Raw genomic sequence first — 27,990 nt, 5'->3', positions numbered from 1 at the left:
CATGCAAGCTGAAGCTAAGAGCACAGATTTTAGAGTCTGTGGCAAGGCCAGCTCCTATGGCTTGGCACTTCCTGCAGGTACTGGGGTCAATGGTAGCGACCATAGAAGTGGTACCTTGGGCAAAAGCTCACTTATGCCCCCTTCAGAATTCACTGTTAACCTACTGGTCTCTGCAGACCGATTTACTATGGATGCTTTTTGATCTGGAAGGTGAAAGCGTGTCAAAGCTTGCATTGGTGGCTTCAGGCGGAGACATTGTCTAAGGGTTTGTCTGTCTGCATTTCCTCTTCGATGATACTGATGACAGATAAGAACATAAGCATTGCCTCTGCTGGGTCAGATCAGAAGTCCATCATGCCCAGCAGTCTGCACACGCGGCGGCCCATCAGGTCCAGGACCTGTGTAGTATTCCTCTATTTATACCCTTCTATCCCTTTTTCCTTCAGGAAATTATCTAATCCTTTCTTGAACCTTTAAGGCTGGGGAGGTCATTGCGAATGTCACCCGGTTCAGGACTGATGATTGCCTTCTTAGAGAAAATGGTCCATCAATTTATTTATTTACTTTGATTTCTATCCCATTCTCCCGGGAGCTCAGAACGGGTTACAAAAGGGTATTCACATTGGATTACTGGACAAGACATCCACGATAGCAAGAACTATTTTGTTTGCTAAATATTTTGGAAACCATTCGCATTAATATTTTTCCTGACTTTGTTTTTTCTTTTTTTGTATCTTTTTCAAATTATTGTTAACTGAGTCGAGCTCCTTATTTGGTTGATGACAAAGCTAAGTTTTAGTTTAGTTTAGTTAGAATTACTGAAGACATTGCAGCAATTAAGAAAAGTCTAACTGCAGAACTGCAGATTGGAACTAAGAACCATTCATTTAGCGCTGCAGTCATTTGGAAAGATCATAGAAGGCAAAGCTATCAGAGTCTTCTCAGACAATGCCACAGCAGTGACATACGTCAATAGACAGGAAGACACCAAGAGTGCTCTGTTGAAGCTAGAGACCCAGCTGTTGTCTTGCTGTGCAGAATCTCACCTACAAGCCATTTCGGCGGCACATGTACTGGAGTGGACAGTGGCGTACCAAGGGGGGGGCGGGAGGGACGGTCCGCCCCGGGTGCCAGCCCTGAGGGGGTGCTCCCGGCCTTGCCGTTCAGTCCCCCCCACCCCCGAAGGACTGCTCGCCCCACTGACCTTCCTACACCATCTGTGAAGCAGCCCGCAGCAGGTTCGCGACGTCAGCGATCCCTGAGCTGCTTGGGCGCTGCTTCCTGCGCCGCGGTCCCGCCCCTCCTCTGACGTCAGGCCTTCAGGAGGGTGCAGACCTTCAAGGGGGTGCAGGCCTACGGGGGGGTGCAGACCTTCAAGGGGGTGCAGGCCTTCGGGGGGGGTGCAGACCTTCAAGGGCGGACACAGGCCTTCAAGGGGGGGACAGGCAGGCTGGCCTTCAAGGGGGGGACAGGCCTACAAGGGGGAGAGACAGGCCTTCAAGGGGAGGACAGGCCTACAAGGGGGTGGGACAGGCCTTCAAGGGGGGTGCAGGCCTTCAAGGGGGGACAGGCAGACCTTTAAGGGGGGACAGGCCTTTGGGGGGGACCCTGGTTTAGAAGTACACGGAGGGAAGGGGGTGTTCAAAGAGACGTGCATATGCCAAACTTTGGGGGGGGGGGGGGAGAAATAATGCGTCTGAAAATAGAGGAGAGGGAGAGAGATGATGGACCATGGGATTTAGGGAGGGAAGGAACAGAAAGGGAGAGAAATTGGACACAAGGGATGGTGTGGAGGAGGGATAGAGATACTGGATAGGAGGGTAATTGGAAAAAGAAAGGGAGAGATGGTGGACTCTGGGGTGGTGGGGAAGGAGGAAGAGATGCCGGATGAAAGGGTAGTTAAGAAAAGGTGGATCTGTGGAGGGAGATGAAAAAAAGGAAAGATACCAGACTTCCTGGGGAAGGGAGGGAAATGGAAAGGGAGGACAGAGTTGGCAGATGGATGGTTAGCACGCAGAAAGAAGGAGACCCTGGCAAGCAAGTTATCAGAAGAAAACCAGAGCCTTGGACCAACAAGATTTGAAATATAACCAGACAACAAAAGGTAGAAAAATTAATTTTATTTTCTGTTTTGTGATTATAATATGTCAGATTTGAAATGTGTATTTGAAATGTGAAATGCTGGTGTTGGACTGCAAACATGAGCTAGGATTTAACAGAGAGAGGAAAAGTCCTTTTTGTTTCTTTATTTTATTTACACCACAGCGCCAGTGTGGTTAGGAGAAGCCAAAGGGGGTGAAAAAGCTATAAAACCCACCAGGAGTTTTGAAAAAAATCATCCAACTGGGCAGGAAAATCGAAATGAAAAACCAATTCAATAGGCTGAATTGAATCGAAATTTTTTTTCCTGAATCTGGCAGCATTAGTTTGCGCTACTGTCTTAGACTTTAGGACCTGGGGAGATGGCATCCTCAGTACTTTATAATGCAAGTGAAACGAGGATTTGGTCAGACTTTTGAAGGGTCTGCAGAAAAAAAATATTGTATAGGCCGGGGACATGAGACAGCAGGAAATGGGAACTTTTCTTCCTTCTATTTTTGTGAATGGAAAGGCTGAGGATGTCAGAGAGTTCAGTTAAAATATGTGCTTTATAAGAAAATATAATAATGTGTTTTATAAAGTTTATAGCATAGCTGGCCTACCCAGTGAGGTGTTCCTAGTGGTGGTGGTGGCAGCGTGTCAATGTGTTGAGAGGAAGAGGTGGTCTGGGAAATTCTGCTGAGCAAACTCCGGGCCCATTTCCACCCCCCAGTTAGTCCACTCCACTCAACTGGTTCACACACTGAGTGGGTCTTTGGGTGTTGTTTTGGGATCTCTTCCAGTGGTTTATCTCCTTCTGGTCCAAGGAAGGAAACTTTGTTATCCTTAGCATTGACCTACAGAATATGTTTGTAACAGCGCTGCTTGTGTGGCATTAGGCTATGTAGTGATCGAAAGAAAAAAACAGACCTTTGCACATTTTTGCACTATATGGTGGGTGTATGAGGAGATTCACATTTCCTGCACAGCTAAGTCCATGTGAAGTTACCTTGTGCTGTATTTGACATCTAGCAAGGTCTCTGTTTGAAAGGAAAGATCTAAACTTAAAAATGAAGTGGCCAGAAGTTATGGTAAAAGCAGATAGTGTAGCTGGTTTTAAGAAAGATTTGGACAAATTCCTGGAGGAAAAGTCCATAATCTGTTATTAAGACATGGGGGAAGTGTCTGCTTGCCCTGGATCGGTAGCATGGAATGTTGCTACTCTTTGGGTTTTGACCAGGTATTAGTGTCCTGGATTGGCTTCCATGAGAATGGGCTACAGGGCATGATGGACCATTGGTCTGACCCAGTTAGGCTATTCTTATGTTATGTTCTCATCTGTAGGGGCCTTTGTTTTCACTTCTTATTTTAATGTATTTTTTTTCTGGGAAATTATCAGTGTTTTTTATAATGGGAACAAAAATGGAAGAGAATTAATGTGTGTGGGATGAGGGGGTAACTAATTTCTTCAGCTAAATAATTCAATCCACTTCAAACAGACATAGGAGAACTCACGCACCATTTACACACCCTCCAACCAAAAACGTCAAAAGAAAAAAACAGTTTGACAACCTCCTAGCCATTCGAGCTGCAACACTCGACCCCCAACTCTACAACCAATTGACATCGACCACAGACTGCAAAACCTTCAAAAAGAAATAAAAACCCTTCTATTCAAAAAACACATAAAACCGAACTAACACAATCAGAACTGTCCCAAGCATCACCTGCAATTACTCCATATGTACTTCTGATGTCATGACAATTCAGACATAATTTATGTTATGTTATGTTTGGAATATAAGAAAATTTTCACTGCCTGTTTCTATTCTGACCATTTATTCCGTTTCATGGTCATTACAAAAAATATTTTTTTACATGGGGGGGGTGTCAAAAAATGATGGGCCCCGGGTGCCACATACCCTAGGTACGCCACTGGGAGTGGATAATGTACAAGCAGACTATCTCAGTCACCAGGCTCCGGATCTGAGGGAGTGGTCTTTGTCCCAGAGTGCTTTCAACAAAATTGTAAAGAGCTGGGGGAGGCTGAAGTTCGATCTAATGGTGTCAGTGGTCAACAAGAGGGCTTCTTGATATTTCAGCCGCAATGTAGAACCAGGAAGCGCTGGCATAGACACTGTGGTACAGCCATGACCAACAAAGGAACTGTTGTATGTATTCCCCTGTGACCAGTGATAGGCCTAGTGACCCACCAAGGGGTGGTGATTCTTATACACTGTGTCACTTGTGGTATGTAGATCTGGTTTGGCTACAGGAAGACAAGAGCCTCAGACTGTAGCTGCTTTCACAGGTCCAATTGCCCTAGAGATTCCAGAACACTTTGGGCTTATGGCATAGTTCTTGAACACACAGCCCTAAACCAAAAAAAAAAAAAAGAAAGAAAGGATATTCGGAGGGGGTTATAACCCTCTTATGATATAAGAAGCTGGCTATTGTCCCATCCTATGCTAAGGCTTGGAAGTATTTTTAGTACTGGTGTGCGGAATTGAAGGTTGAGCCTTTTAGGACCCTGATTTCCGAGGTTCTTTTTTCAGGACAGTCTCAAAAAGTGTCTGGCGGTTGGCCCATACATGGTACAGATGCCAAGCCTCTCGTGTCTTATGGCTCGAATGGAGAAAGGGCCTTTGGTTTCCCATCTGAATGTGTCCAGATCTCAAAAGGGAGCATTGTGTTTGCCTCCTCCTGTGCCACACCCATTAAGGGTCCTCAGTAGAGCCAGTACAAGCCCTTGCAAGAGGCGTCATTGATGGATCTGACTCTCTCTCTCTCTCTCTCTCTCTCTCACTCACTGCAGGAGTGTAGGGACTGTTCCAAACAAGCAAGGTCTTGCAATATGAGTACATACAGAATTTTGTATTAAAGATTTTGGGTTGTGGAGTTTCCATTATTTCTTATGGGGAAATTTGCTTTGATATACGAGTGTTTTGGATTACAAGCATGTTTTTGGAACAAATTATGTTCTCAAATCAAGGTTTTACTGTATGGGCAAAACTCTCCCTGATTTCAGACTTCCCTGCTCCCACCCACCGGAGAAAACTCTTGCTATTGGTGGTTTTTCATTGGCTGAATTCTTTCCACAGTGCCCTCCCAAAGAATAGTAAGATTCTAAGCTACCACTCCCAGGGGAAACCTTTCCTTCCAACAAGTTTTTAACTTAAGCAAACAATCAGGGTCTTGTAGTTCTCACCTACAACCCATATCATAGGACACAATTTATGCCTGTCACACACTGCTACAGCCCACAATTATTGTCAAATCAAACATTAATAGACACTGTAAATGAACAAAAGTTTTCAGGACTATAACTTGTCTTCTGGGGAAGTGCTACTGGATTCATACCCCTGCTGACCCCAGACTGCAGAGTTCTTCAAATCAGTGTTTAGGAGACTAGTTCATTTTTCTGGCATATTTTGCTAACGGAGGAAAAATCAATTCCTTACAGTAGCAATACAGCAAGAGTGGTCTACAGGGAATGGGGTAAGTGGGAACACATCTGAAATGGCCAGCAATATCCTTTTCTACTAAACAATAGAGCAAGTTCAAATAAAGGGCCCCCATAGAAAATAAATGGTCCCTAGAGCAGGCGCTGCTTAGGTAGAATTCACACCTCTGCTAACTATTGTTTAGAAACAGAATTTATAATCCTATTCTGCAGGAAAATGAGTGCACAGCCATGATTTTCTTAGTCATTTAGAAGTCTTATATTTGCAAAGAAAAGGCAACTTTTCCTTCTGAAAATTAAGCCAAGTTCTATGGTTCTTCTCAAGATGCTTCCAACACTGGTCTCTAGACAGCACATTCTTCAGAAGAAACAGAGCTCCTCCTCTAAAGGGAAACTTTTTTAAGAAACTTTGCAAGAAAGTTAACGTGGATTACTGTTAAGATGTGTTATTTTACGGTTAACACCAGTTATTAGTAACTAGGGCCCAGATGCACTAAAGTCAGCTATGGTCTAACAATCATTGCTAAACCAATTTTGACTGGTTTAGCGACGATCAGATTTACTGACCCGATGCACAAAACGGCTCATTGCATGGTTTTCTGCATGATCACTCATTATCCGATCCAGCCATGCAAATAAGGTCATTAATATTGAAATGCCATATAAACTAGCTGAGCGATTGATGCTCTGACATCACTTTGCGATGCACAAAAAAATGTGATCGCTTTTAGCGATCCAAAAAAAGCGACTGGTCAAGACCAGTCACTTACTTGTCTTACCGATAGTTCAGCCCTGAAATTAATACACTATTTATAACATTGATATCATAAATACAGTTTTTACAATAGCAGGGATGTATACTTGTGTTATATGCACATTAGGAGCACGTGCGTTGAAAGCACGTCTTATGCGTGCCCATTAACAGCATAAAATAAAAAAGAGAGAGCAGCAAAAGAGGGGGCCAATGGGAGAAGACTAAAATTTTTGTTCCTCATGATTAAAATATGTACAAGCTGGGCCAGAACTTTATACAGCTCCACCATCATTTATGCCCCGTATTAGCACAGTCTGCTGCTACCTCTCCGCAAAGCATCAAGGGATTGCCCTCACTGTACTATTTAAAAGCATATGAAATACCAGCATTTGTATACCGCGTATGCTTTGTGCTCCAACAGTCAACATTAAGGATGGTGGTTGTAGACTCTGATTTATGCAGGCTGCCCTTTCCCTGGGAGGAAGAAGAAACGATGATGGCAATCTAAGGAGGGAGGACCAGCTGCCAAGGAGGAATCTGACATAGCAAATCTGGCGCATACGTACGTTGTCTCTGTACCAACTGGAGTATTCTGCGCAAGTGTGAGAGTCGCTCTCAAAGCGATCGATCAGACGGGATCGAACGGAGATTACGGCAAACCTCCGTGCAAATCATCTGCATGCAAACTTGTTTGAGCATTGATCGCTGTTTCGGAATTGGCCAAAAAATCGACCCACAGCGATCCACACGGTCATACCGACTGTGTTTAGTGCATCTAGGCCAGGGGTAGGCAATTCCAGTCCTCGAGAGCCGGAGCCAGGTCAGGTTTTCAGAATATCCACAATGAATATGTATGAGATGGATATGCATGCACTGCCTCCTTGAGATGCACATCTATCTCATGCATATTTATTGTGGATATCCTGAAAACCTGACCTGGCTCCGGCTCTCGAGGACTGGAATTGCCTACCACTGATCTAGGCCAAGGTCTCATTGCATAAAATGGAATCTATGGTAAAACAGTACAAATAAGTGGTAGAATAACATATCTTAATGAGAGCCCACATTGATAATTATACCCCTTCTAAACATCTGTGGGAAGTTGGATTCTTCAAAGTGGATAATCACTAGCAAGTCATGGGTGGTGTTTGGCCTTCTAGTCTAAAGTTTAAGATATAAAAAATATATAATTTATTTCAAATATTTATAGTTCATCCTATGTGAAGTTCAGAGAAGATTATGACACAACATAACACAAATACAAACCAAACAATACTCCATCACAGAAACATAGAAACAGACAAATGAAGATAAATAAAGTCCATATGGCCTATCTAATCTGTCCATGTAATTTTTGCTTTCTGAGCTGAGGAAAGCTAATCATAAACTACTACATTAACCCCCTCCTTTACAAAGTCGTGCTAGCGTTTTTAGCGCCGGCCGCCACGTTAACAGCTCTGACACTCATAGAATTCCTAGCTAGCTAGCGTAGCTTTGTAAAGGAGGGGGTGGGTAAGTCAGTCCAATGAAAAAGGCATTATTTTTTTGTTTTTTGTTTTATTTCTTCATATTGCCATCTATCAAGACACAGACATCTCCTCAACCACTTCCTTTGCCAAATTCACCATAAAATGGAAACTTTGGCCACCAACAGACTTACAAAGAGAAGACCTTGCTAAACAGAAATGCCTTCAGCTTCTTCTTAAACACTTCACTGAAACCACTCATCTCACCTCCGCTATGTCTGGTATTGAAAAAGCCATGCAGGTTATCCCAGCCTTGTTGGAAGCAATCATGAAACTAACATTAGGGCTTGCTGTAGTCATGGCTGTTCCATGCAGCTCACTCCAGACTTCTTAAAAACCTGATGCACCCACTGCCTCTAATGTCAGAGTTCTAACTACGGATGCTTTATGCACATTCCCCGTGCCCAGCACAGCTACTATATTTATTAATTTAATTCATTTTATATCCCGTCCTCCCCAGAGAGTCCAGGATGATTTACAGGTCAACATACACAATATACAGTTAACAAGTTACAATTTGCCATAGTTATAGTAGAAGTGTACAAGTTTTTATCATCTTCTTACCTATTCTCTTAATTAAGAACATACGAGTTACCATACTGGGACAGACTGAAGGTCTATCAGGCCCTGTATTCTGTTTCCAGCAGTGGCCAATCCAGGTCACGATTATCTGGGAAGATCTAAAAAACAAACAAACAGATTTTATGCTGCTTAGAAAAAAAGCACTGGATATTCCCAAGTTTTTGTAGACTGGCTCACCAGAAGCACCCAAATTCCTAATCTTGGTTTATATTCAAGTCATCCTTTTTTTTTTGGGGGGGGGGAAGGTCACCTCGGTTTATATTCAGATTGGTTTATATTCAAGTATATATGGTAACCAAATGCTGAGAGTGTGCAGAAGTGTGTGAATATGAGTGCATGAGCCCTACTACCATATCTCCCATCTTTGGCCCTCTAAAAAAACATATGACTGAGTATCCATTACCTCCCACTCCACCTGTCTACTACTCTGCTCTGAGCCTGTCCCAGGCAGGTTTAACATCTCTTCTGGTTTTTCTTAACACAACCTCTGCCAGCTATCTACTGCTGTCTCACTGAAAAAAGAGTTTCCATTGTTTCCTTTGAGCCATCCTCCCTCGTTGGAAATGTGGATTCCAACATCCTGCTGTACACTGTCTTGGGTGAACCCTAATTAATAAATTAATAAATAAATAATTCAGCTAAAGTCTAGAACAAAGTTGGAATAGCAACCCCCTTCAGAAATGAAGGAGAGGAGGTCAAAGTGCCTTCTGCTCTGGCTACAATAAACGTCCAGAGGACCACACAAGCAAATCATTTCTCAAATTAAACTGAAGACTCACTTTCTTTACCAGGGATGATGTTGATTGTTATGATTAAAATTTGAATAACCACTGTTCTATGAATAGACCACAGCAGTGTATAATAACCAGAATAGCTTAATCAGTTTAACACAATACAGAAATTAAAATACACATTTGAGTATGCATACTGTATAACTGGTATAATCCATGTCCTTGCCTTCCTCCGCCATTAACCAAAGGCTGAGAAAAAAAGCCAGGTTTTAGAAAACTTCATTAAACCTAAATAATTCGTTTCTTGGTACATTTCCAGTGGAACAGCATCTCCTAGGACTAGGGTACACAAATAATAGGATTATAGAAAGAAAGAAAATTGAAGGCAGAGACCATGTGACCTATCCATTCTCCCCCCCATCTATACCATCTACTATCCCTTTCTCTTCTCTCAGTGATGCCATGGAAGATCTCAAAACCTGCTCTGACTAGTACAGAAATAGTAAATCACCCAAATGGTCGAAGCCCAAATGATTTAAGGATTTGGACACCAAAACCAGGAGCCTGTATCTGAAGCAGCGTTGCCCCTCCCCCCTTTTACCAATTGCAAAATAATTCTAGAGTATAACCCACAGAATTATCTTAAAGGCAATTCTGTAAGCTGGTGTCTAAAGAGAAATGCTAATTCTGCAAGCAAATTATAGAATAATTGTACTTATGTATGTGATTGGCAATTATGCTAATTAGTGGTGCTATTCTATATCAAACAGGCCAGAATCTCTTATCCTAAAATTTATATATAGCACCTAAAAATTCGGCACTTATCAGAAGTGCTTAGCATAATTCTATAAAAGGTTCCTGCTATATATAGAATCACGCTTAGCAGCCATATGTAGCATAACATTTAGGTGCATCCATTTAGCCCAAGGAAAACCAGGCCTACATACCTGCGCCAAAGTTATACACAGATCAGACATATTCTATAACAGTGTGTCTTTTAGGAATGCCCATGATCCGCCCTTGCTCCATCCCTTGCCATGCCCCCTTTTGAGATTCACACACTAAAAGCGACACACACCACTTTACAGAATGCGCCTACGAAGTTATAATGCATGCCGATTAGGTGTTAATTGCCCAAGAAAGGAGCCCGAGGCACCTCAGCCAATCAGGGCCGGTATTACAAAGTGGCCTGGCAGAGAAGCAGGAGCTTCCTCTTGCTCCCAAAGATATCATGGAGGCCTAAAGAGCAGGAGGGATCGGGCATCCCTCCTGCTCCCAACAATTTTTCAAGGTACGGGGAGGGAGGGGGTTCCTGCCGGCCTGACCAGAGGTGGGCCCGTCAGTATATGGTGGGTCGGTCCAGGGTGAGTGGGTGGGCCATGCCATGCCGGTGGCAGGAGGGAGGCCTACGGAGCAGGAGGGACTGAGCACCTCTCCTGCTCCTAACTTTTATGTACGGGGGGGGTGGTGGGTCAGTTGGCCGGGCTGGTGGGTGGACAATTTTGGACTCTCCTGCCCTCTGCTGCCCTTCCCCGTAGTGCAGCCCCGCTTTAAAACCAAGGGCTCGCATTGCGGGGAAGGGCGGCAGAGAGCAGGAGAGTCAGGGGAGCCAGAGAGAGAAGAGTTGGGGCAGAGCAGTTTTTTACATAATAATAATAATAATAACTTTATTTTTATATACCGCCAACAATCTTGCGACTTCTAGGCGGTTTACAATATAAGAAACTGTTTACAATAAAAGAAACTGTAAATACAATAAGAATAAAGAGAAACTTTACGTACAGCGAATTGAAGAGTATAGCAGTGAATATCTCGTACAACGAATTAAAGAGTATAGCGGTGTACATCTGATAACATTAATAATGTTAACGTCAGTTTGTGTGTTGCAAGGCCAGGAAGTGCCAAGTTGTTTACACAGAAGTAGAACTGTTCCGTAAGTTGAATAGAGTGTTCATGTTTAGTGATTGGGGGTTGGGTTAACAGTTTGCAAGTTCAGGTATGTGGTGATGTTACGAGGGGGGTTGATGTTCCGGTTCGTTGCCTAGGTATTTCAGGAATAGGTAGGTTTTTAGGTGTTTCCTGAATTCTTCATAGTTGTTTGTGTGCGCGATTAGTTTTCCTAGGTCTTTACCCCATATGGCTGCTTGATAACTGGTCCTCACCAGTCGCTTGTTCTTGATCGGCCAGCCAGTCGGTGTGTAAGGGAAAAAGTTTAGTGAGTCGCTGCCCTCCCAAATTTGCAAGCCATTTCCCTCATCCGGTAAGGGATCCCAAATTTGCATGCCATTTCCCTCATCCGGGAAGGGATCCCAAATTTGCATGCCATTTCCATCATTCCGGGTTGTGATCCCAAATTTGCATGCCATTTGCATCATTCCAGAATGGGAACCCAAATTTGCATGCCATTTCCATCATTCCAGGATGGGATCCCAAATTTACATGCCATTTCCATCATTCTGGGATGGGATCCCAAATTTGCATGCCATTTCCATCATTCCGGGATGGGAACCCAAATTTGCATGCCATTTCCATCATTCCAGGATGGGAACCCAAATTTGCATGCCATTTCCATCATTCCGGGATGGGATCGCTAAACACGTTAGTGAATCGGGTCGGAGGGAAATTGGGTCTCACGATCGGTTTGCTTAGTGAATCTAGCCCTTAGTACATAAGTGTTGAGGGGATGGGCCATAGTATGGATGGGTAATAGAGATAAGTCTCAGTTACAATGCATGAACTTGGTGTAATTGTTGGTGCCTAACTACAGACACTCCAGTGTCCATGTAGACTAATATTCTATAAAGAATTTTGGTACTAAGATGTCAGTCTAGAATTGGTATTAAGGGCGTGGTACTGGAGCACCTAAAATCTTGGGACTATTAAACAGACTTGCTATTTTATATGCCTTCTGCATGTTTACATGTTGAATAACATGATGACAAGAGCAGAGCAATACTGAAATGTCAATGTTCTCTCTATGGTTTCCAGAATAAGATGATCTTAAATTATTTTGAAAATGGGAAATAACTGAAGTTTGATTTGTTACATTACAAAAATCCGATGTTGCATCATTTGTTCTTTAAGAACTCATTTTGCTATGGAAAAACACACTAGTTTTCTTTTTTAAAAAGTTGTTAGTTTTCTTGTTAGAAGGACAAAAATAGCTTTTGTAACAAACCATTTTGTATCTCAAATCATCTGCATGGAGATAACGAGTATACTGTCTAGAAGAAAAACGTAACTGGGCGGTAGTGGCAGTGGTGGCGGCGAGTTTAACAGCACCGAGACATGTGGGCTCTGCTAGCTTTTGAAAGTCTGCAGCCTCCTGCGCACAATGAGGGCTCATTAATCACTCAGCACCTCCTCGGCTCAGCCAATCAAAGGCATGTTACCACGGAAACCACCTTTACCCTCCAGAGCCTTCAGACATTTTTTTGTTTCTGGGTTGTTGTTTTTTTTTTTCTGGGAATTGTTGGCAGGCTGAGATAGGAGGAGAATCCAAACAAGACAAATGGCTGTGCAGTGCCAGGGACGGATTTCTAACCAGGAAAGAGAAGGCACGAAAGGGGCAACGCTAAGAAATTGTGTAAATGAATATTTATAAATTGATGGAGGATGGGGGGAAGTTAGACCCCTTTTGCATTCTGCAACAAATTATTCATTGGTGCGGTATATTTCCTTTTCTTCTCCTTCTCTTGCCCAAAATCTGTGGAGAGTGAAGAATGATATTTAAGTAATGTCCACATTCATGTTCCAGAGACAAAATAGAGGTAGGCAAATGCTTGACAGTAGTCTCAATAGAATGAAACTTCTAGAACAACGGATGATAGTATGAAAGACAGAACAGCAGCAGAAAATAGTTTTTTGTAATTAGAAGTGTGGTAGAAGTGTACAGTAGTACAGATAGTGGATGCTTAAACTGTACTACATAGTAACATAGTAGATGACAGCAGATAAAGACACAAATGATCCATCCAGTCTGCCCAACCTGATTCAATTTAAATTTTTAAAATTTTTTCTTCTTAGCAAGAATCCAAAGCTCTACCCCGTACTGTGCTTGGGTTCCAACTGCCAAAATTTCCGTCAAAAACTCACTCCAGCCCATCTATACCTTCCCAGCCCATCCTCAACCAAAAAGGCATATACAGACACATACCGTGCAAGTCTGCCCAGTACTGGCCTTAGTTCAATATTTACTATTATTTTCTATTATTTTAGAAGTGCTTGTGGTAAGCACAGAGAAACCTTAGTTACAAAATAAGTGAATGAACTAGGTCAAGGGTAGTCAATTCCGGTCCTCAAGAGCCACAGGCAGGTCAGGTTTTCAGGATATTCACAATAAATATATGCATGAGCTAGATCTGCATCTCAAGGAGGCAGTGCATGCAAATCCATCTCGTACATATTCATTACGGATATCCTGAAAACCTGGCCTGCCTGTGGCTCTCGAGGACCGGAATTGCCTACCCCTGAACTAGGTAAAGCACCACAGATCATGGTGGTAGCTCGGCTAGTACCAACAGGCTACAATTCCCCAAAATCTGGCCAGATGTTTAGACAACAGACTTGGTAGTATTCATAACTGTCTTGATTATAGAGCTTTATGGAAAGAAATGGGAAGGGAGATGCTGGATAAGAAATTGTCATGCCCATTTACTTAGACTGGTAGGGAGTAAATAAAGAGGATGCCAAACACCTGGATAAGGACTATAGAACAGATACACAAAGCTATGACACCACAGTAAAAAAAATACCGTGGCGGGAGTGATTTTTCTTTTACTAGCGATGCTCAGCACAATACCATGCAAATTATATGCATGCTATTTCTGTGGAGAATCGCCAGTAAAAGGGTGGTGGAAGAGCAATCATTAGGCACAGTTCTTCCCTCTTGTCAAGCTGCTCTCCCTGTCCCGATCAACTAAGCCGTAGGACTCCTCAAAGCCCTCAGCGGCTTTGGGGTTTTCCCTTCTGCTCAGCTGTTTGGGGCAGGAAGAGCAGCTTTTTTAATGGGCACAGATGTTGTATGTTGTGGACCAGTAAAATGAACGAGCGGTATAACAAGATTAATAAACCATAAACCATACATTTGAATTTTTGAAAGTCTGTACAAATGCTAACCACTCCTTCAACTCTGCCTACGTTTAGTTCTGGTAAAGCTACGGGCATTAAATTTACCCACATAACCAACAGATAATAAAGACTATTTTTGGTTTACGTATAGGAATGCTTTTGAAAATTAATTTCCCCTTCCCCTATCATAGGAGCTAACTTTTCAAAACAATTGGGGTGCTAAACTCAGAACAAATTGCTCCTCATTGGACACAGTGAAGGAGTTCACCAAATATTGAGGGTGCTCCAGAGAGCTACCACCTAGGCCCCTCCCCATAATCATTGTGTCAATTGTAAAAGCTTGGTTATCTATAGCTTCATATTCGTAAAAAGCTCAACTCTGAACATCTGTGCAGCTTTCTCACAGCTTTCTCATGAGAGCCATTAATACGCGACATATTACCATCTTTTCTGTCACAGCCCCACAACTCTGGAACTCCTTACCAGTTCACCTGAGGGAGGAGAAAACCCTAGATAGATTTAAAGGAAGCCTGAAAAGTTTCCTCTTTAGAGATGCTTTCGAAACCTAAGAGTCATTTATGGGTCATCAAACTCTTTTTCTCTTAGGAAATCTTGACTAATCCTAATTCCGATTCTTTCATGCTTCTTTTCAAACTATCCCCTCCCAATTGTTTTTACCATACATGTTCTTCAGTCCTATAACCATTGTAGTTCTTTTCCCCTATTCGTAATGATCAGTGTGCAGTTTTGCGTTTGTTTTGTTTGCATCTCTATATATATGTTTTATATAATACCCTTTTAAAATATTCTACATCGCTTAGAAATTTGATAAGCAATTGCATCAAATTTTAAATAAACATGAAACTTCCAAACAAGGACTATCCACTTGGTAGTGCATAGCATTTACTGCCTGAAACACTAGACTGGACCTCAGTACAAATACTAACTTCTGAACTTAAAGCTTGATATTTGTTCATAGGTTTTACTTACAAATATAGACAATGCAAAATACAGTAGGATGCCGATTATCTGGACTAATCTTGGAAAATCCAGATGATGGGGCACTCATAGAAACATAGGAAGATGATGACAGATAAAAGCCAAATGGCCCATCTAGTTTGCCCATCCGCACTAACCATTATCTCTTTCTCTTTCAGAGATCCCACATGCCTATCCCAGGCACACACACTGAGCATTTACATGCTGAGCATTACCGTAATTAAAAAAAAATAATAAATGGGAAAAAATACCAAACTGTGATGTTATAACATTGTTTCACTGTATATCAGGCATAATGTGATAACTATGATACAGAGATTATGATACGAAAATAAAAAAAAAATAAAGAACAGAAGCAGTCCAGGTAATTGGACATCCGGATAATCAGAGTTCAAATAATCAGCATCCTACTGTATCTGAATTCCTGTGGGTTCTACCATTGGTAGTCTGCAATTTCTTTCTTTTCCTGACCTGGGATGCAATACCATTATGCTTGACATTCGCTCACAAGTCCAGGAGATACACTGAACTATATTGAGGTAGCAAGAGTACAAATTATAGGAAGTAGCTTTTTCAGCTTAAATATTCAGTTTTCAGTACCTCAATTGAGGTTATAATAAAACATTAAAAAAATTATTATGTGGTTTTTCTAAAAAGTCAAAATAGCTCGTTCATATAACATTCCTTTTTACTCCCTTCACCCATTTTCAATAAATACATTATAAATATACAATAAAAATAATAAACTGTAAAAATTGTATCATAGGCCACATACCCCCTCTTCTATTAAACTGCGCTAGCAGTTTTTAGCACAGAGAGCTGCGCTGAATGGCCTGCGCTGCTCCTGACACTCATAGGAACTCTGGGAGCATCGGGAGCAGTGCAGGCCATTCAGAGCGCCTCCTCGCGCTAGAAACTGCTAGCGCAGTTTAATAGAAAAGGCCCATAGTATCAAATATCAAAATAAATTTACCTTCCATTGCTCTTTAAAATAATTCAGCTCTATAGGAGGGTAATTGTTAAAAGCATTTCTGGGGTAAAGTAGTGCTTTATGATCAGACACACACTTTTATACTCATAACTACCCAAACTGAGTGGAGATGTCCCCAGACCAGGGCTGGTGAGAGATTTGTATTTACATGCAATCCCTTGAAAATGCAGCCATATGTGCAAATAATAACCCCCAAATTTTATATGTACTAAAGTGGATTTAAATAGAGGTACATAAATTCCCTGGGTTGATTTTCAAAGCAGAATTATGTGAGTACATTTGTCTTGAAGTTTTTTCAAAATTCATACAGGAAAAAGTATGTGTGTACTGGACTGTTTTTGTATGTATGCATTTATAATAGTTTCCCATGCTTATAAAGTGAACAATATATCATACATGCATAGTTATAGCTGCCGCCTTTATAGAATGAAGAGGTCTTAAAAGTATTCAGCATATTCCTTGCAATCCTTCTTGTCTCTAAAGGACACTCTATTTTTGTTAAGAATTTCACATATGACATCACAGCTATAATACTGTAAGTAGTAAATGTGATATCACCATAGTGGCCAATAAAAGCAAGAATTTATTTATTTAAAAAATTTGTATCCCATGTATGTGACAATTCTATATGGGTAACAAGCAACATACATTTTATTTATTTATTTATTTATTTTTAAAATTTCTATACTGTCTAGCCCTAGGCGGTTTACATAAGATCAAACATACATAATGCTTAAAACAAAACAAAAAGACAAACAAACATCAGGATTTAAATTCACAATAAATCTTCAATCAAAGTGAGTCAGACCCTATAAAAAAGCAGTTACGAACAATTGTGTTTTTAAGAATTTTCTGAAAGTTCCTCTATTAGCACATTTCCTTAACTGTCCTACCAGTGAATTCCATAACTTTACCCCAGCACAACAAAAGGTCATCACACAAGTTTCTACATAATTTGGATTAACATTGCCCCTCAACAATCTGGTGTCCTGATAACCAAGAGTCCAAATAGATCAGTTCAAAAAATAATTTGGACATCTAGCAGTTTCAAAAATGAACATTTCCCTACCCTGACCTTTGGACGTCTAGTGGGAAACATTCAATGTCGGACTTAGACACACTATTTAAAATTACCTTCCATGTGCAATATTTAAAGAAGAAGGCTTCTCCACAGGTACGAGATCTGTTCAAAAAGTTCCAGGACTGATTTTATAAAAATTTATTAAACAGTCTTAGACCTTATTCCATTGGGTCCCCTTCAAAGTACTCCCCTTCCCTACATAGACACTTTTCCCAATGTCGTTTCCACTTCTGGAAACAGTTCTTAAATGCATCTTTAGGAATCGCCAAAAGTTGCTGCATCGAATTTTGCTTTATGTCTTCAATGGTGTCAAAGTGCTTTCCTTTCAGCGTGAATTTAAGTTTAGGAAACAAGAAGAAGTCAGCAGGTGCCAATCAGGAGAGTAAGGTGGCTGGTCATCAACATTTTTTGTGTAAGGTGGCTGGTCATTGCGTTTTTTGTGGTTGTTCTTCTGGTTGTTGATCATCAACCATGGAACAAACTTTGCCACAATGCGAGACACCCCTAACTTCTCTGTTAGAATGCTGTGGCATGAACCAATGGAGATGCTGCATTACTCTGTCAATTCTCTGTTAATCGCTGATTAGCACGCATAAGGACTCTCACTTGATCAACATGATCATCATCAGTTGATATTGATGGTCTTCTAGTTCGTGAATCGTCTTCCACTGATTCACGATCACTTTTGAAGTGTGAATACCATTCAAAACTCCTTCCACAGCTCATGACATGTTCCCCATAAGCCACTTTCAACATTTCATAAGTTTCTGTAGCTTTCTTACCCAATTTAAAACAAAACTTTACACTGTAGCACTGCTCATTGAGGTCTCAAGTGATGAAAAATAGCCAATCACGAAAACACACTTTCACAAAAACTGCTGTAGCTCAGAGATGAAAACATATATCAACAAACAGAAAAAATGAGGTTGCTCATGAGGATTCAAGCTACTCAACATTACCTAGCACATCTCAAAAGAACTTCCTGTTGGCACACAATTCAAATTGTCCTGGAACTTTTTGAACAGACCTCGTATAACATGCAAATTTAGATTCTGAGAAACATATCAGCAGCCAGCCTTCACAGGGGCCCAAGTAATTCTGTTCTGCCTAAAGATCAAAGTGCACTAGCTAGGAAATGGAATGAGGAATTAGGGGTAATAGTGAACCCATGGGGATTGGTAAATGCCAGATAACTGTAGTTTTTGGTTGCCTGAGAGTTATTTTAAAGAGTTACTTCCCACCTCACTCTCTTCCTCTCCCTATGATCCTCTACCCTCACTTGTAGGTCCAGCATCTGTTCTTACCTTCCCATCCTCCTTTCTGGTCTGGGTCACTTTCTGTTCCCCTTCACCTCAACTTACGGATCCAGCATCCATCCATCTCCCCTCCCCTGGCCTCTGCTGGACCAGTACCCATGTCCCTTCCTCCCCCTAGTCTGCCCTTCTTTCCTCCATGCGGGTCTAGCCTCTGATCGACTCCCCCTTTCCTTACTTACCTGCAGCTCTCCCGAAGCAGTAGCAGAAGCCAGTGAGCAGAGGCAGTGCTGTAAACAGACTGCTTTTGGCCAGCCTCTGCAGGTCCTTTCCTCTGCCGTGTCAGTGCCTTAAAGTCAGAAGTGGACAAGGCCCTGTGTATTTGCAAGAGAAAATTTCCAATTATCTTTCAGGTCAACTATTACAATCTTAGGATGAAGAGTCCTGTTGTATATCAATGGTGAGGGAACTTTGGTTGTCATTCCCCATACTACCACCAATGTGGTGGAATAATCACACAGGGAATGGGTGAAAGCTTCCTTGAGGTTCAAAAGACAGCTTAAGACTTTGCTGCTTTGACAGGCATTTGGTTATAGTATGTATTAGAGGGGTCAAAACTGGGAGGAAGAATTGTATGTTTATTTTTGCTTGACTGTACTATCTTGTGTACTGATTTATTGTTTTATTGTATTGTAATATGTTTATTATTAATAAATTACATGGAGCATTTTTCCAGATAAGTGGCTAATAGATACTTAGTAAGAGATGCTATACAGCAGTGGTCTCCAACGCACGGACCCTGGGTCACATGGCCCTCAAACAATTGGCTGAAATGTTCTTCAAATCCGGTAACTGTATTAATTTAAATCTTGTCAACCAAACAAAGAAAGGCAAGTGAGATGTCACAAAACAACCAAAGGTTACATTTATTGGCAAAAGGTCCTAGTACGTTTACTTGATGAAACCACAGAGTAAAAGTCCCAACTATGATCCTGGTTTCGGCTGCCGGCACATTTAGCTCTTCAACTCGTTTTGATTGTGGTTACCTACAAGCTAGTCCCCGTTTACTTGTCTAGTCCCCTGAAGAAGGCATTCCAGGTAGCCGAAACTGGGATCCTAGTTGGGGCTTTTACTCTGTGGTTTCATCAAGTAAATGTACTATGACTTTTTGCCAATAAATGTAACCTTTGGTTGTTTTATGACATCTCACTTGCCTTTCTTTGTCTGGTTGACATATATTGAGCTCAATAAATCAACACCACAAAACCTCAGAATATGTGAGTGCTTAAGTGAACGCTCAGATCCACAACCAAAACTCTAGAGTGAATGCTCAGACCCACAACCAAAACTCTACTCTAGAGCGTTCACTTAAGCACTCACATATTCTGAGGTTTTGTGGTGCTGATTTATTGAGGTGAATAGTGATTGCAGATATTTATATATCAACTCAGCTTTACATAATTTTTCCTTTGAGTATTTGGTTGATATATATTAAGGCAAGTCTTCTTCCCTTTTCTCCTTTGTCGGGTTAATTTCAATCTTGCCTACTTGATATAGTAACTGCAAACACTCAGGTGTCTCTTTCAGGAATTTGCTGCTGTTAACAATCAAAAAAAAAAATGAGTTTTAAAAATATATCATTGAAGTGTTGTAGAATCAATATTAGTATTAATTTTTAATGTTTAATTCCCAGTCTGAACAAGCGAGCCAAGGCAATTTACAACATTAGTAGTAAGTGTACTCTTGAAAATTTTTGGTGGCCCTAAGAGCTTTCTCGTATTAACACTATGGCTCTTTACATGAAAAAGGTTGGAGACCACTGCTATCCTGGGTGTTTGGGGTGGCATGAGGTGATCAAGGCTGCAGAAAAGGTGTGGACATTTTCCTGGAGGAAAAGTCTATAGTCTGTTATTGAGAAAGACATGGGGGAAGCCACCGTTTGCCCTGGATCAGTAGCATGGAATGTTGCTGCTCTCTGGGATTCTAGAATCTTGCTATTCTTTGTAGATTCTGCATGGAATGTTGCTACTCTTTGTGTTTTGGCCAGGTACTAGGGATCTGGATTGGCCACTGTGAGAACAGGCTACTGGGCTTGATGGACCATTGGTATGACCCAGTAAAGCTATACTTATGACTAATGTGGTTTTTACATTTGGAAAGGCAAGATGAAAGTTGCTTTGTTAGGATGATATGAGATGGCAGACGAAGTTCAATGTAGAGAAATGCAAAGTCTTGCACGTAAGAAACAGAAACCCGAGATACAGCTACACGATGGGAGGGCTGTTACTGAGTGAGAGTACCCAAGAAAGGGACTTGGGGGTAATAGTCAACAAGACAATGAAGCCGTCGGCACAGTGCGCAGCGGCCACTAAGAAAGTGAATAGAATGCTAGGTATAATCAAGAAGGGTATTACAACCAGAACGAAAGAAGTTATCCTGCCGTTGTATCAGACGACGGTGCGCCCGCATCTGGAGTACTAAGTCCAATATTGGTCGCCATACCTAAAGAAGGATATGGCGATACTCGAGAGGGTCCAGAAGAGAGTGACATGTTTGATAAAAGGTATGGAAAACCTTTCGTACGCTGAAAGACAGGAGCAACTGGGGCTCTTTTCCCTGGAGAAGCGGAGACTTAGAGGGGATATGATAGAGACTTACAAGATCATGAAGAACATAGAGAAAGTGGAGAGGGACAGATTCTTCAAACTTTCAAAATCTGAAAGAACGAGAGGGCATTCGGCAAAATTAAAAGGGGACAGATTTAGAACCAACGCTAGGAAGTTCTTAACCCAACGGGTGGTGAACACCTGGAATGCGCTTCCAGAGGGTGTGATAGGACAAGGTACGGTATTGGAGTTCAAGAAGGGATTGGACAATTTTCTGAAGGAGAAGGAGATAAGAGGGTATAGATAGAGGGTTACTATACAGATCTTGGACCTGGTGGGCTGCCGCGCAAGTGGGCTGCTGGGTAGGATGGACCTCTGGTCTGACCCAGCAGAGGCACTTCTTATGTTCTTATACTAGAAATGCAGGTGGAGGGGAAAATGCCCAGAGGAGCACCAGAAAAACAATACCATTCAGTACTGTTCACCAGGATAACTAAATAAAGAGGCGCACAGTTGGCCAGGTGAATTGATGGAGGATAGCAGGAGTCATGGACCCCACATTTACAGGAAACATAGTTCCATGGTTAGCATGGTCTGTCTCTCTCCCTGAAATAAAATTGAAAAGCTGTAATGGAAATTAATCCAAACTAAAAATGTGTTTTCATAAGAATGAATATAACAGAACATGATAGACCTAACAAAGAAAACATCTTTAAATAGGTAGAAACAACACTTCTCTGCTTATCAGGATAGGGAAGATGAGACTAAAATAGACCCTTCCTCCTAACCTTCAGCTCAAATCCTTTCAGCCAGCCCTGTAAAGGCAGAATGACATATTACATTTCTCTCTGCCTCTCTACTATTCCCTCATAAACAATTTTGCATATATTTAAATCTCCGCTGACCCCCTTCCTCACATAAAAGAGATAAATCAGGCTTGTGTTCTGTATCTAGCACTCCCATCTATCAGAGTTTAAAGGCGAGTCGAGTCCAATGTACTCTGGAGCTGGAGATGTGGAGTTTAATGGAATTCTGCTCCTGACTGTGCACAGCCACATCAGGCTGGAATGGAAGTCACTGCATTTGCATACATATTAAGCAAGAGCGGTAAAAAAAAAAAAATTGTACACATGCAAACCAGTCGCCTTGCTAAAGCATTTGCCAGGGAATCAATCTTCCTTATCGTTCAAGGAACCCCAGCACCGAAAAAAGGCACGACCAGAGGAGCTCCTCTTGGGAAAGTGTTCAACCACCCCAAAAGCCCAATGTTCTTATTGCTCTGAATTATATCTGGGACTCTTTAACAGTAACGATGTCCTCATTTGCAAAGAGACAAGAAATGGATTGCTGTGCTAGAGGGCTCCGTGAATTTGACAACTTGGCATCTTCATACCATGAAAGAGTGAAATACCCAGCATCCCCTTCCATAACCATTCTGTCCTTTGTCATAGTTTCTAGAAGGCACCTTGCAAATGTCAGAGCAGACTGTACAGGAAAAGCGCGCTCCTACTTTTTTAGGATACAGTAAAACATTTTTAGTGTTCACAGCACACCAAAATTGCACTTTCTGCACCAAATTTTTTAGGACACTAGCTAAAACACTGTAATTATAATAGGCATGTGCAATTAGCATATACACTAGCATGAAAAGTATACTAGTAAGGTGCTAGAGAGCATATACCTACCAGACCCAAGTTTGACTTAATACTGGCTTAAAACTTATCCTAATGTTTTTACTATACTAGCTTTAGACAAACTTAAGATTAGTGTAACTGTATTTATCACAAACTGCTGGTCCTGCATTCATCCTTACATGACCAACAGCTCCCTGCCCATTAGGGAGAAAGTCAGAGTAATATCTGTGAAGCATTAGCACCATGCTTCTTGCTGGTCTCTATGGCTGACAAGCATTCCTTAGTGTTAGTGGAAACTGTACAAACTGCAAGGTGACAGTCACGGCTCTTATAAAAGGAGGGAGGTGATCATAATTCTAGAAAATACCCTCGTCCTGCAGGGTTTCTCAACTCAGTCCTCGGGCAAGCCAATCTGGTTTTCGAGATATCCACCATGAATACGCATGAGATATATTTGCTTACAACGGAGGCAGTGCATGCAAATTTATCTCATGCATATTCATTGTGGGTTTATTGAAAACCATACTGGTTTGGGGGTTCTCCAAGGACTGGGTTGAGAAACCCTGCCCTAGAGCTTTATTTAAGTCTCCTCCTCTGTACTTCTATTACTCTGTTTTCCAGAACTATGGGACAAATCCTTTTTAAATAGGGAATTATAGTGTGAATTTATTATTTTTATTAATAACAATTTTAAATTAACATCCAAAGAAACAACTTTGAATGAAACAGAAATAAGACAAAGCTTATAGGAAATAGTAATATATACAAGGACATATCATTAATAAATTTCTGCCCCTCATAGCTTGGAAAAAAGGAGGGAAATATAATCTAAGGAAATAAAATAAACAAGGAGAAGCTTCAGAGTTTTGACAACAGCTATTTAAGGAAAATCATAGAGAGGTATTTTCGAAAGAACATCTAAGTCTGACTTTGGATGTTTTGAGAAAAATGTCCAAAAATTGGGTGGAGAAAATGTCCATTTTTAAACCCGCAAGACATCTTTTTTTTCAAAAATAAACCAACTAAACATTTTATTCAGCTAGACATTTAACTTTCTTTTCTGAAAATGGCCCAGCTAGAAGTTTTATTCAACTAGACATCTAATTATTTTAGCCATTATCAGGAAAAAAGGTCCAAATTAAAAACATCCAAAACAAGCCATTTGCATACAGAAGGGGGGCCACCATTTTTAATGGACTGACCACACAGACATGCCAGCAGAGAAGTGGGGCACCCTAGGGGGCACTGCTATGAACTTCATATTACATAAGAACATAAGAAACGCCTTCACCGGAGGAGGACAGAGGGAGCGATGGCAGAAGAGGGGAAAAGGGAAAACTGGATGTAGAGGAGCAAATTGGGGAGAGGAAGAGATAATATTTGGTGGAGAGGGCATGACGGGGAAAGAGAAAGATATTCAGGGGGGGGCAGAAGGGAGAGGGAGAGATGGATGACTCAGGAAGAGCAGAGGAGGGAGAAGTAAAATGGACAGAGAAAGGCAGAGGCGATATGGACTGGGGGCCGGAAGGGGAGAGGGGAGATATGTCACACTTGTGAGGAGGGAGTGGAAGGGCAGAAAGGAGAGATGTTGGACTTGTTAGAGGGAGAGAGAAAAATAGAGGAAAGAAATGCTGGGTTACAAGTGACAAGGAGGGGAGATTCTAGAAATGGTGGATCCATGTGAGAGTTGTCAAGGAGATGAGTGAGCAGAATAATGAGTATACGAAGGTAGAAATGTGGTAATAGGAAGCAGATAAAAGAGAATAGGAGGATCAGAAATGTAAAAGCTAGGGATGAGAGAAGGAGATGGAAAGTTAATTAGATAAAAAGTGAAAAGAAATAAAGCAATGTTCCCTCTAAACTGCATGGCCACACACATTTTGGTAGCAGGTCGTGCAGCCAGCACACTAGGACCTCAGGTTATACTCTGCTGCTGCATGTGGCTTTGTGAAGAAAGAAGTGCAGCTGGAAAAGAGGAGGAGACCTACTTGGATGTCTTAAAGCCAGCCAGAACACAGGTATACACCCTTGGGAGGGGCATGAACTTGGGACACAGAAGGGAAGGAGGGAGAGAGGTGTGTTGGATCACAGAAGGGAGGAAGAGGGACGCGTTGGGACACGGGAGGGAGGGGCGCATTGAGACACATAAGGAAGGAAGGGAGTGTGAACTTGGGACAAAGGAAGGAAGGAGGGAGGGGTATGAATTTTGGGACACAGAATGGAGAGAGGGAACGTGAGAGATGAGAGGGATAAATGTTGGATGTGGTGGTGGAGAGGGAACAGTGGGACAGATGGAAATGGATGCAAGAGGAAGGAATGTTGGACATGGTGGTGAAGGGAATGAAGGAAGAAATGTGGCATGGTGCTGGAGAGGGGTAATAGAAGGAGAAATGTTGGTCATGGGGCTGGTGGGAAGGAGGATAAGCATTGGTGAAGGGCATTTTCACTCTGTTCTTTACCTCATCGTATAGTTTAGATAAAACTGTGATTTTTCCCCTCTGTTCTTCGTGATATTCTACTTCCTGCTCACCTCCGTTAAACTGAAAAGATGATTTGCTTACACCAGTGAGGAGAATTGCTCTAGACGGCGAATCCATTTCAACTATGGGAAGCAGACACAGGTTAGCCTAGCACTTCCCCAGCAATATGAACTGGTACATCTAATGGCAGCAAATCAAGGGCACTGGGATACTATACCAGAAGAGGACCTTGAGATCCATGAGGATGAAGACCCTGGACACAGACTGGCAGAGCTGGAGGTAACCCTGCCCCACTCACTCCTGCAGGAAGTGGACGTTGTGATAGCACCTTGTCGAGGATTTCAGACAGCTGAGGACACTTTGCACAGTTACCTTCCCCACGTCCAGCCAATTGTAATGTTTGCTATCTGCAAGGATAAACTATCTGAAAGGTATGAAAATGAACTTAAGGACATTCAAGAGAAGTTCTCGTCTCTCCTGATTTTCTTTCTTAAAGTGCCATCCTTTGACTTGGAGTTGATTGCTCCTAAAGAACCTGAGAGTGAGCGTTCCCTTTTGAACTACCGTGTTTTCCCGAAAATAAGACAGTGTCTTATATTAATTTGGGGGTCCAAAAAATGCATTATTTTTGGAGGATGTCTTTTTTTTTTTCATGTACAACAATCATCTCCTCCACCCTAGTTCTTCCTCTTTCCTTTCTCCCCTCCCCATTTGCAACATCTTTCCATCCCTCCCTCCCATCCCCCTGTGCAGCAGAACCCCACTGACCCTCCCACAGCCCCAGTGGGGAAGACCAGGAAGCAGCCCATTCAGAGCACTGCTGCCGCCGCTGCTTTAGGAGGCCTCAGAGCGGATGTATGTCAGGTCTCACTGGGGTGTGGGTTTCTGAATTGATGAGTCTGATTTTATTTTTTGGTGAATCAGACAGCACTAGGTTTCAGGGATGGAGTCAGAGTGTGTCGATCTTAACTAGGGCTTATTTTGGATATAGGGCTTATATTAGGAGCGTCTTTGAAAATCATGCTAAGGCTTATTTTTGGGATACCGGTAGGTCTTATTTTCGGGGAAACAGGGTATCAGCTGCAGGACCTGGGTTACTTGAAGAGCAGCAGTGTGGCTTTCGTTCTTGGTGGCGAGCCATGCAGCCTACTGGTGGAACAGTTTGAGCAGCTGTGGCGCCTATACCTCTTCTCCAAGCAGCAGCACCTAGTGAGTGAGGCCACAGCTTTGAGCAAGATGCATTGCCAGTGGCTGGATGTCTTTATCAATCAAGCATTTAACATGCAGCAGGACTTACAGATCACCCCCAAGCGGCTGGAGTACACACAAAGCAAAGAGAATGAGCTCTTTGAGTCCCTGATGAGTATTGCTGATATCAAACAGGAGGAGATGAAGGAGATGATTGTAAAGACCCTCAACAGCATGAAGGAGGAGCTGCTGGAAGATGCTGCTACCATGGAGTTCAAGAATATCTTCATTCCAGAGAATGGAGAAGCCATTAGCATGCGGGACATTAAATGCTGTATCATGCAGATCCAGGATCTGATCATTTCTCACTTAAACCAGGCTGTAGCTAACAAGCTGATCAATTTGATGGATTATCTGAGGAAAAGCTTTGTCGGAACATTAGAGCGATGCCTGGAGAGCCTGGAGAAGTCACAGCTGGAGTCCTCAGTGCATATGACAAGCAACCACCTCAAACAGATATTGAATGCAGCCTATGAAGTTGAAGTGACTTTTCATTCTGGATCCAGTGTGAGTCAAATGGTGTGGGAGAAGATTAAACAGATCTTTCAGCGGATCTCCTGGATGAGTCCCCCTACCATCAGCACAGACTGGAAGAGGAAAGTTGCTCAGGATGCAATTGAGAGCCTCAGTGCTGGCAAGCTGGCTAAGACAATATGTAACCAGTTCTGCAAATGTTTGAACAGCTTCCATGAGGCTTTTGCAGCTTCTCTCCAACAGCTTGAAGTTGGCCATTCTTGGAGGTTGGAGAAGACTGAGGAAACTGTGGTTGAAGGTGTGGAAGGAGCATGCCCCACGGCTGGTCCGCCTCTCACTGGAGAGCAGATCCCTGCAGGATGCTTTGTTACATGGGAAGCCAAAGCTGGGCCGCAAATTAGGCCAAGATCATTACGGTGAGGTTTACCTGTGTGATGATTGGGGTGGACACTTCCCATGTGCACTGAAATCTGTTCCACTGGATGAGAAACACTGGAATGACCTTGCTCTTGAGTTTCACAACATGAGGTCTTTGCCGAAACATGAGCGTCTGGTTGACCTTCATGGATCAGTTATAGATTACAGCTATGTTGGGGGCTCCAGCATTGCCGTTATACTGATAATGGAACGGTTACACAGCACTTAAGGCTGAACTCACTCTGGAGGTTCGATTACAGATTGCTTTAGATGTCGTAGAAGGAATCTGGTTTCTTCATAGCCAAGGGCTGGTGCACCGTGACATCAAACTCAAAAATGTCCTGCTGGATGAGAACAGTTGGGCCAAAATAACAGACTCGAGCTTCTGTAAACCTGAGACAATAATGTCTGGAAGCATTGTGGGAACCTACATACACATGGCTCCTGAGCTCTTCACAGGAAAAAAAAAAGACTAAGTTCAAATTCAGCATGTTCCCTAGGCACTGAAAACAGGCCATCACTACTACAAGTGGTCTAGTCTAATGGTTAGAGCAGCTGTCTCAGCACCCTGAGGTTGTGAGTTTGATTCCCACTGCAGCTTC

At 42.2% G+C, this 27,990-nt stretch overlaps 1 protein-coding gene across 1 annotated transcript; it reads left to right on the top strand.

Annotated features, from left to right (window-relative positions):
- The first annotated feature begins 1 nt into the window (after position 1).
- On the top strand, positions 2–27,864 carry LOC117367920 (dual serine/threonine and tyrosine protein kinase-like). The gene is given in 6 exon segments (XM_033961027.1): positions 2–77; positions 4,635–4,809; positions 25,336–25,816; positions 26,330–27,256; positions 27,258–27,601; positions 27,603–27,864. Coding segments are annotated over 6 exon segments (2,265 nt in total).
- The last annotated feature ends 126 nt before the right edge of the window (positions 27,865–27,990 follow it).

This window comes from Geotrypetes seraphini, chromosome 10 (genome assembly GCF_902459505.1).
Source record: "Geotrypetes seraphini chromosome 10, aGeoSer1.1, whole genome shotgun sequence".
Taxonomy (NCBI): Eukaryota; Metazoa; Chordata; class Amphibia; order Gymnophiona; family Dermophiidae; genus Geotrypetes; species Geotrypetes seraphini.
The sequence above is the reverse complement of the archived record's forward strand: the minus strand, read 5'-3'. Positions and strand labels throughout refer to the sequence as shown.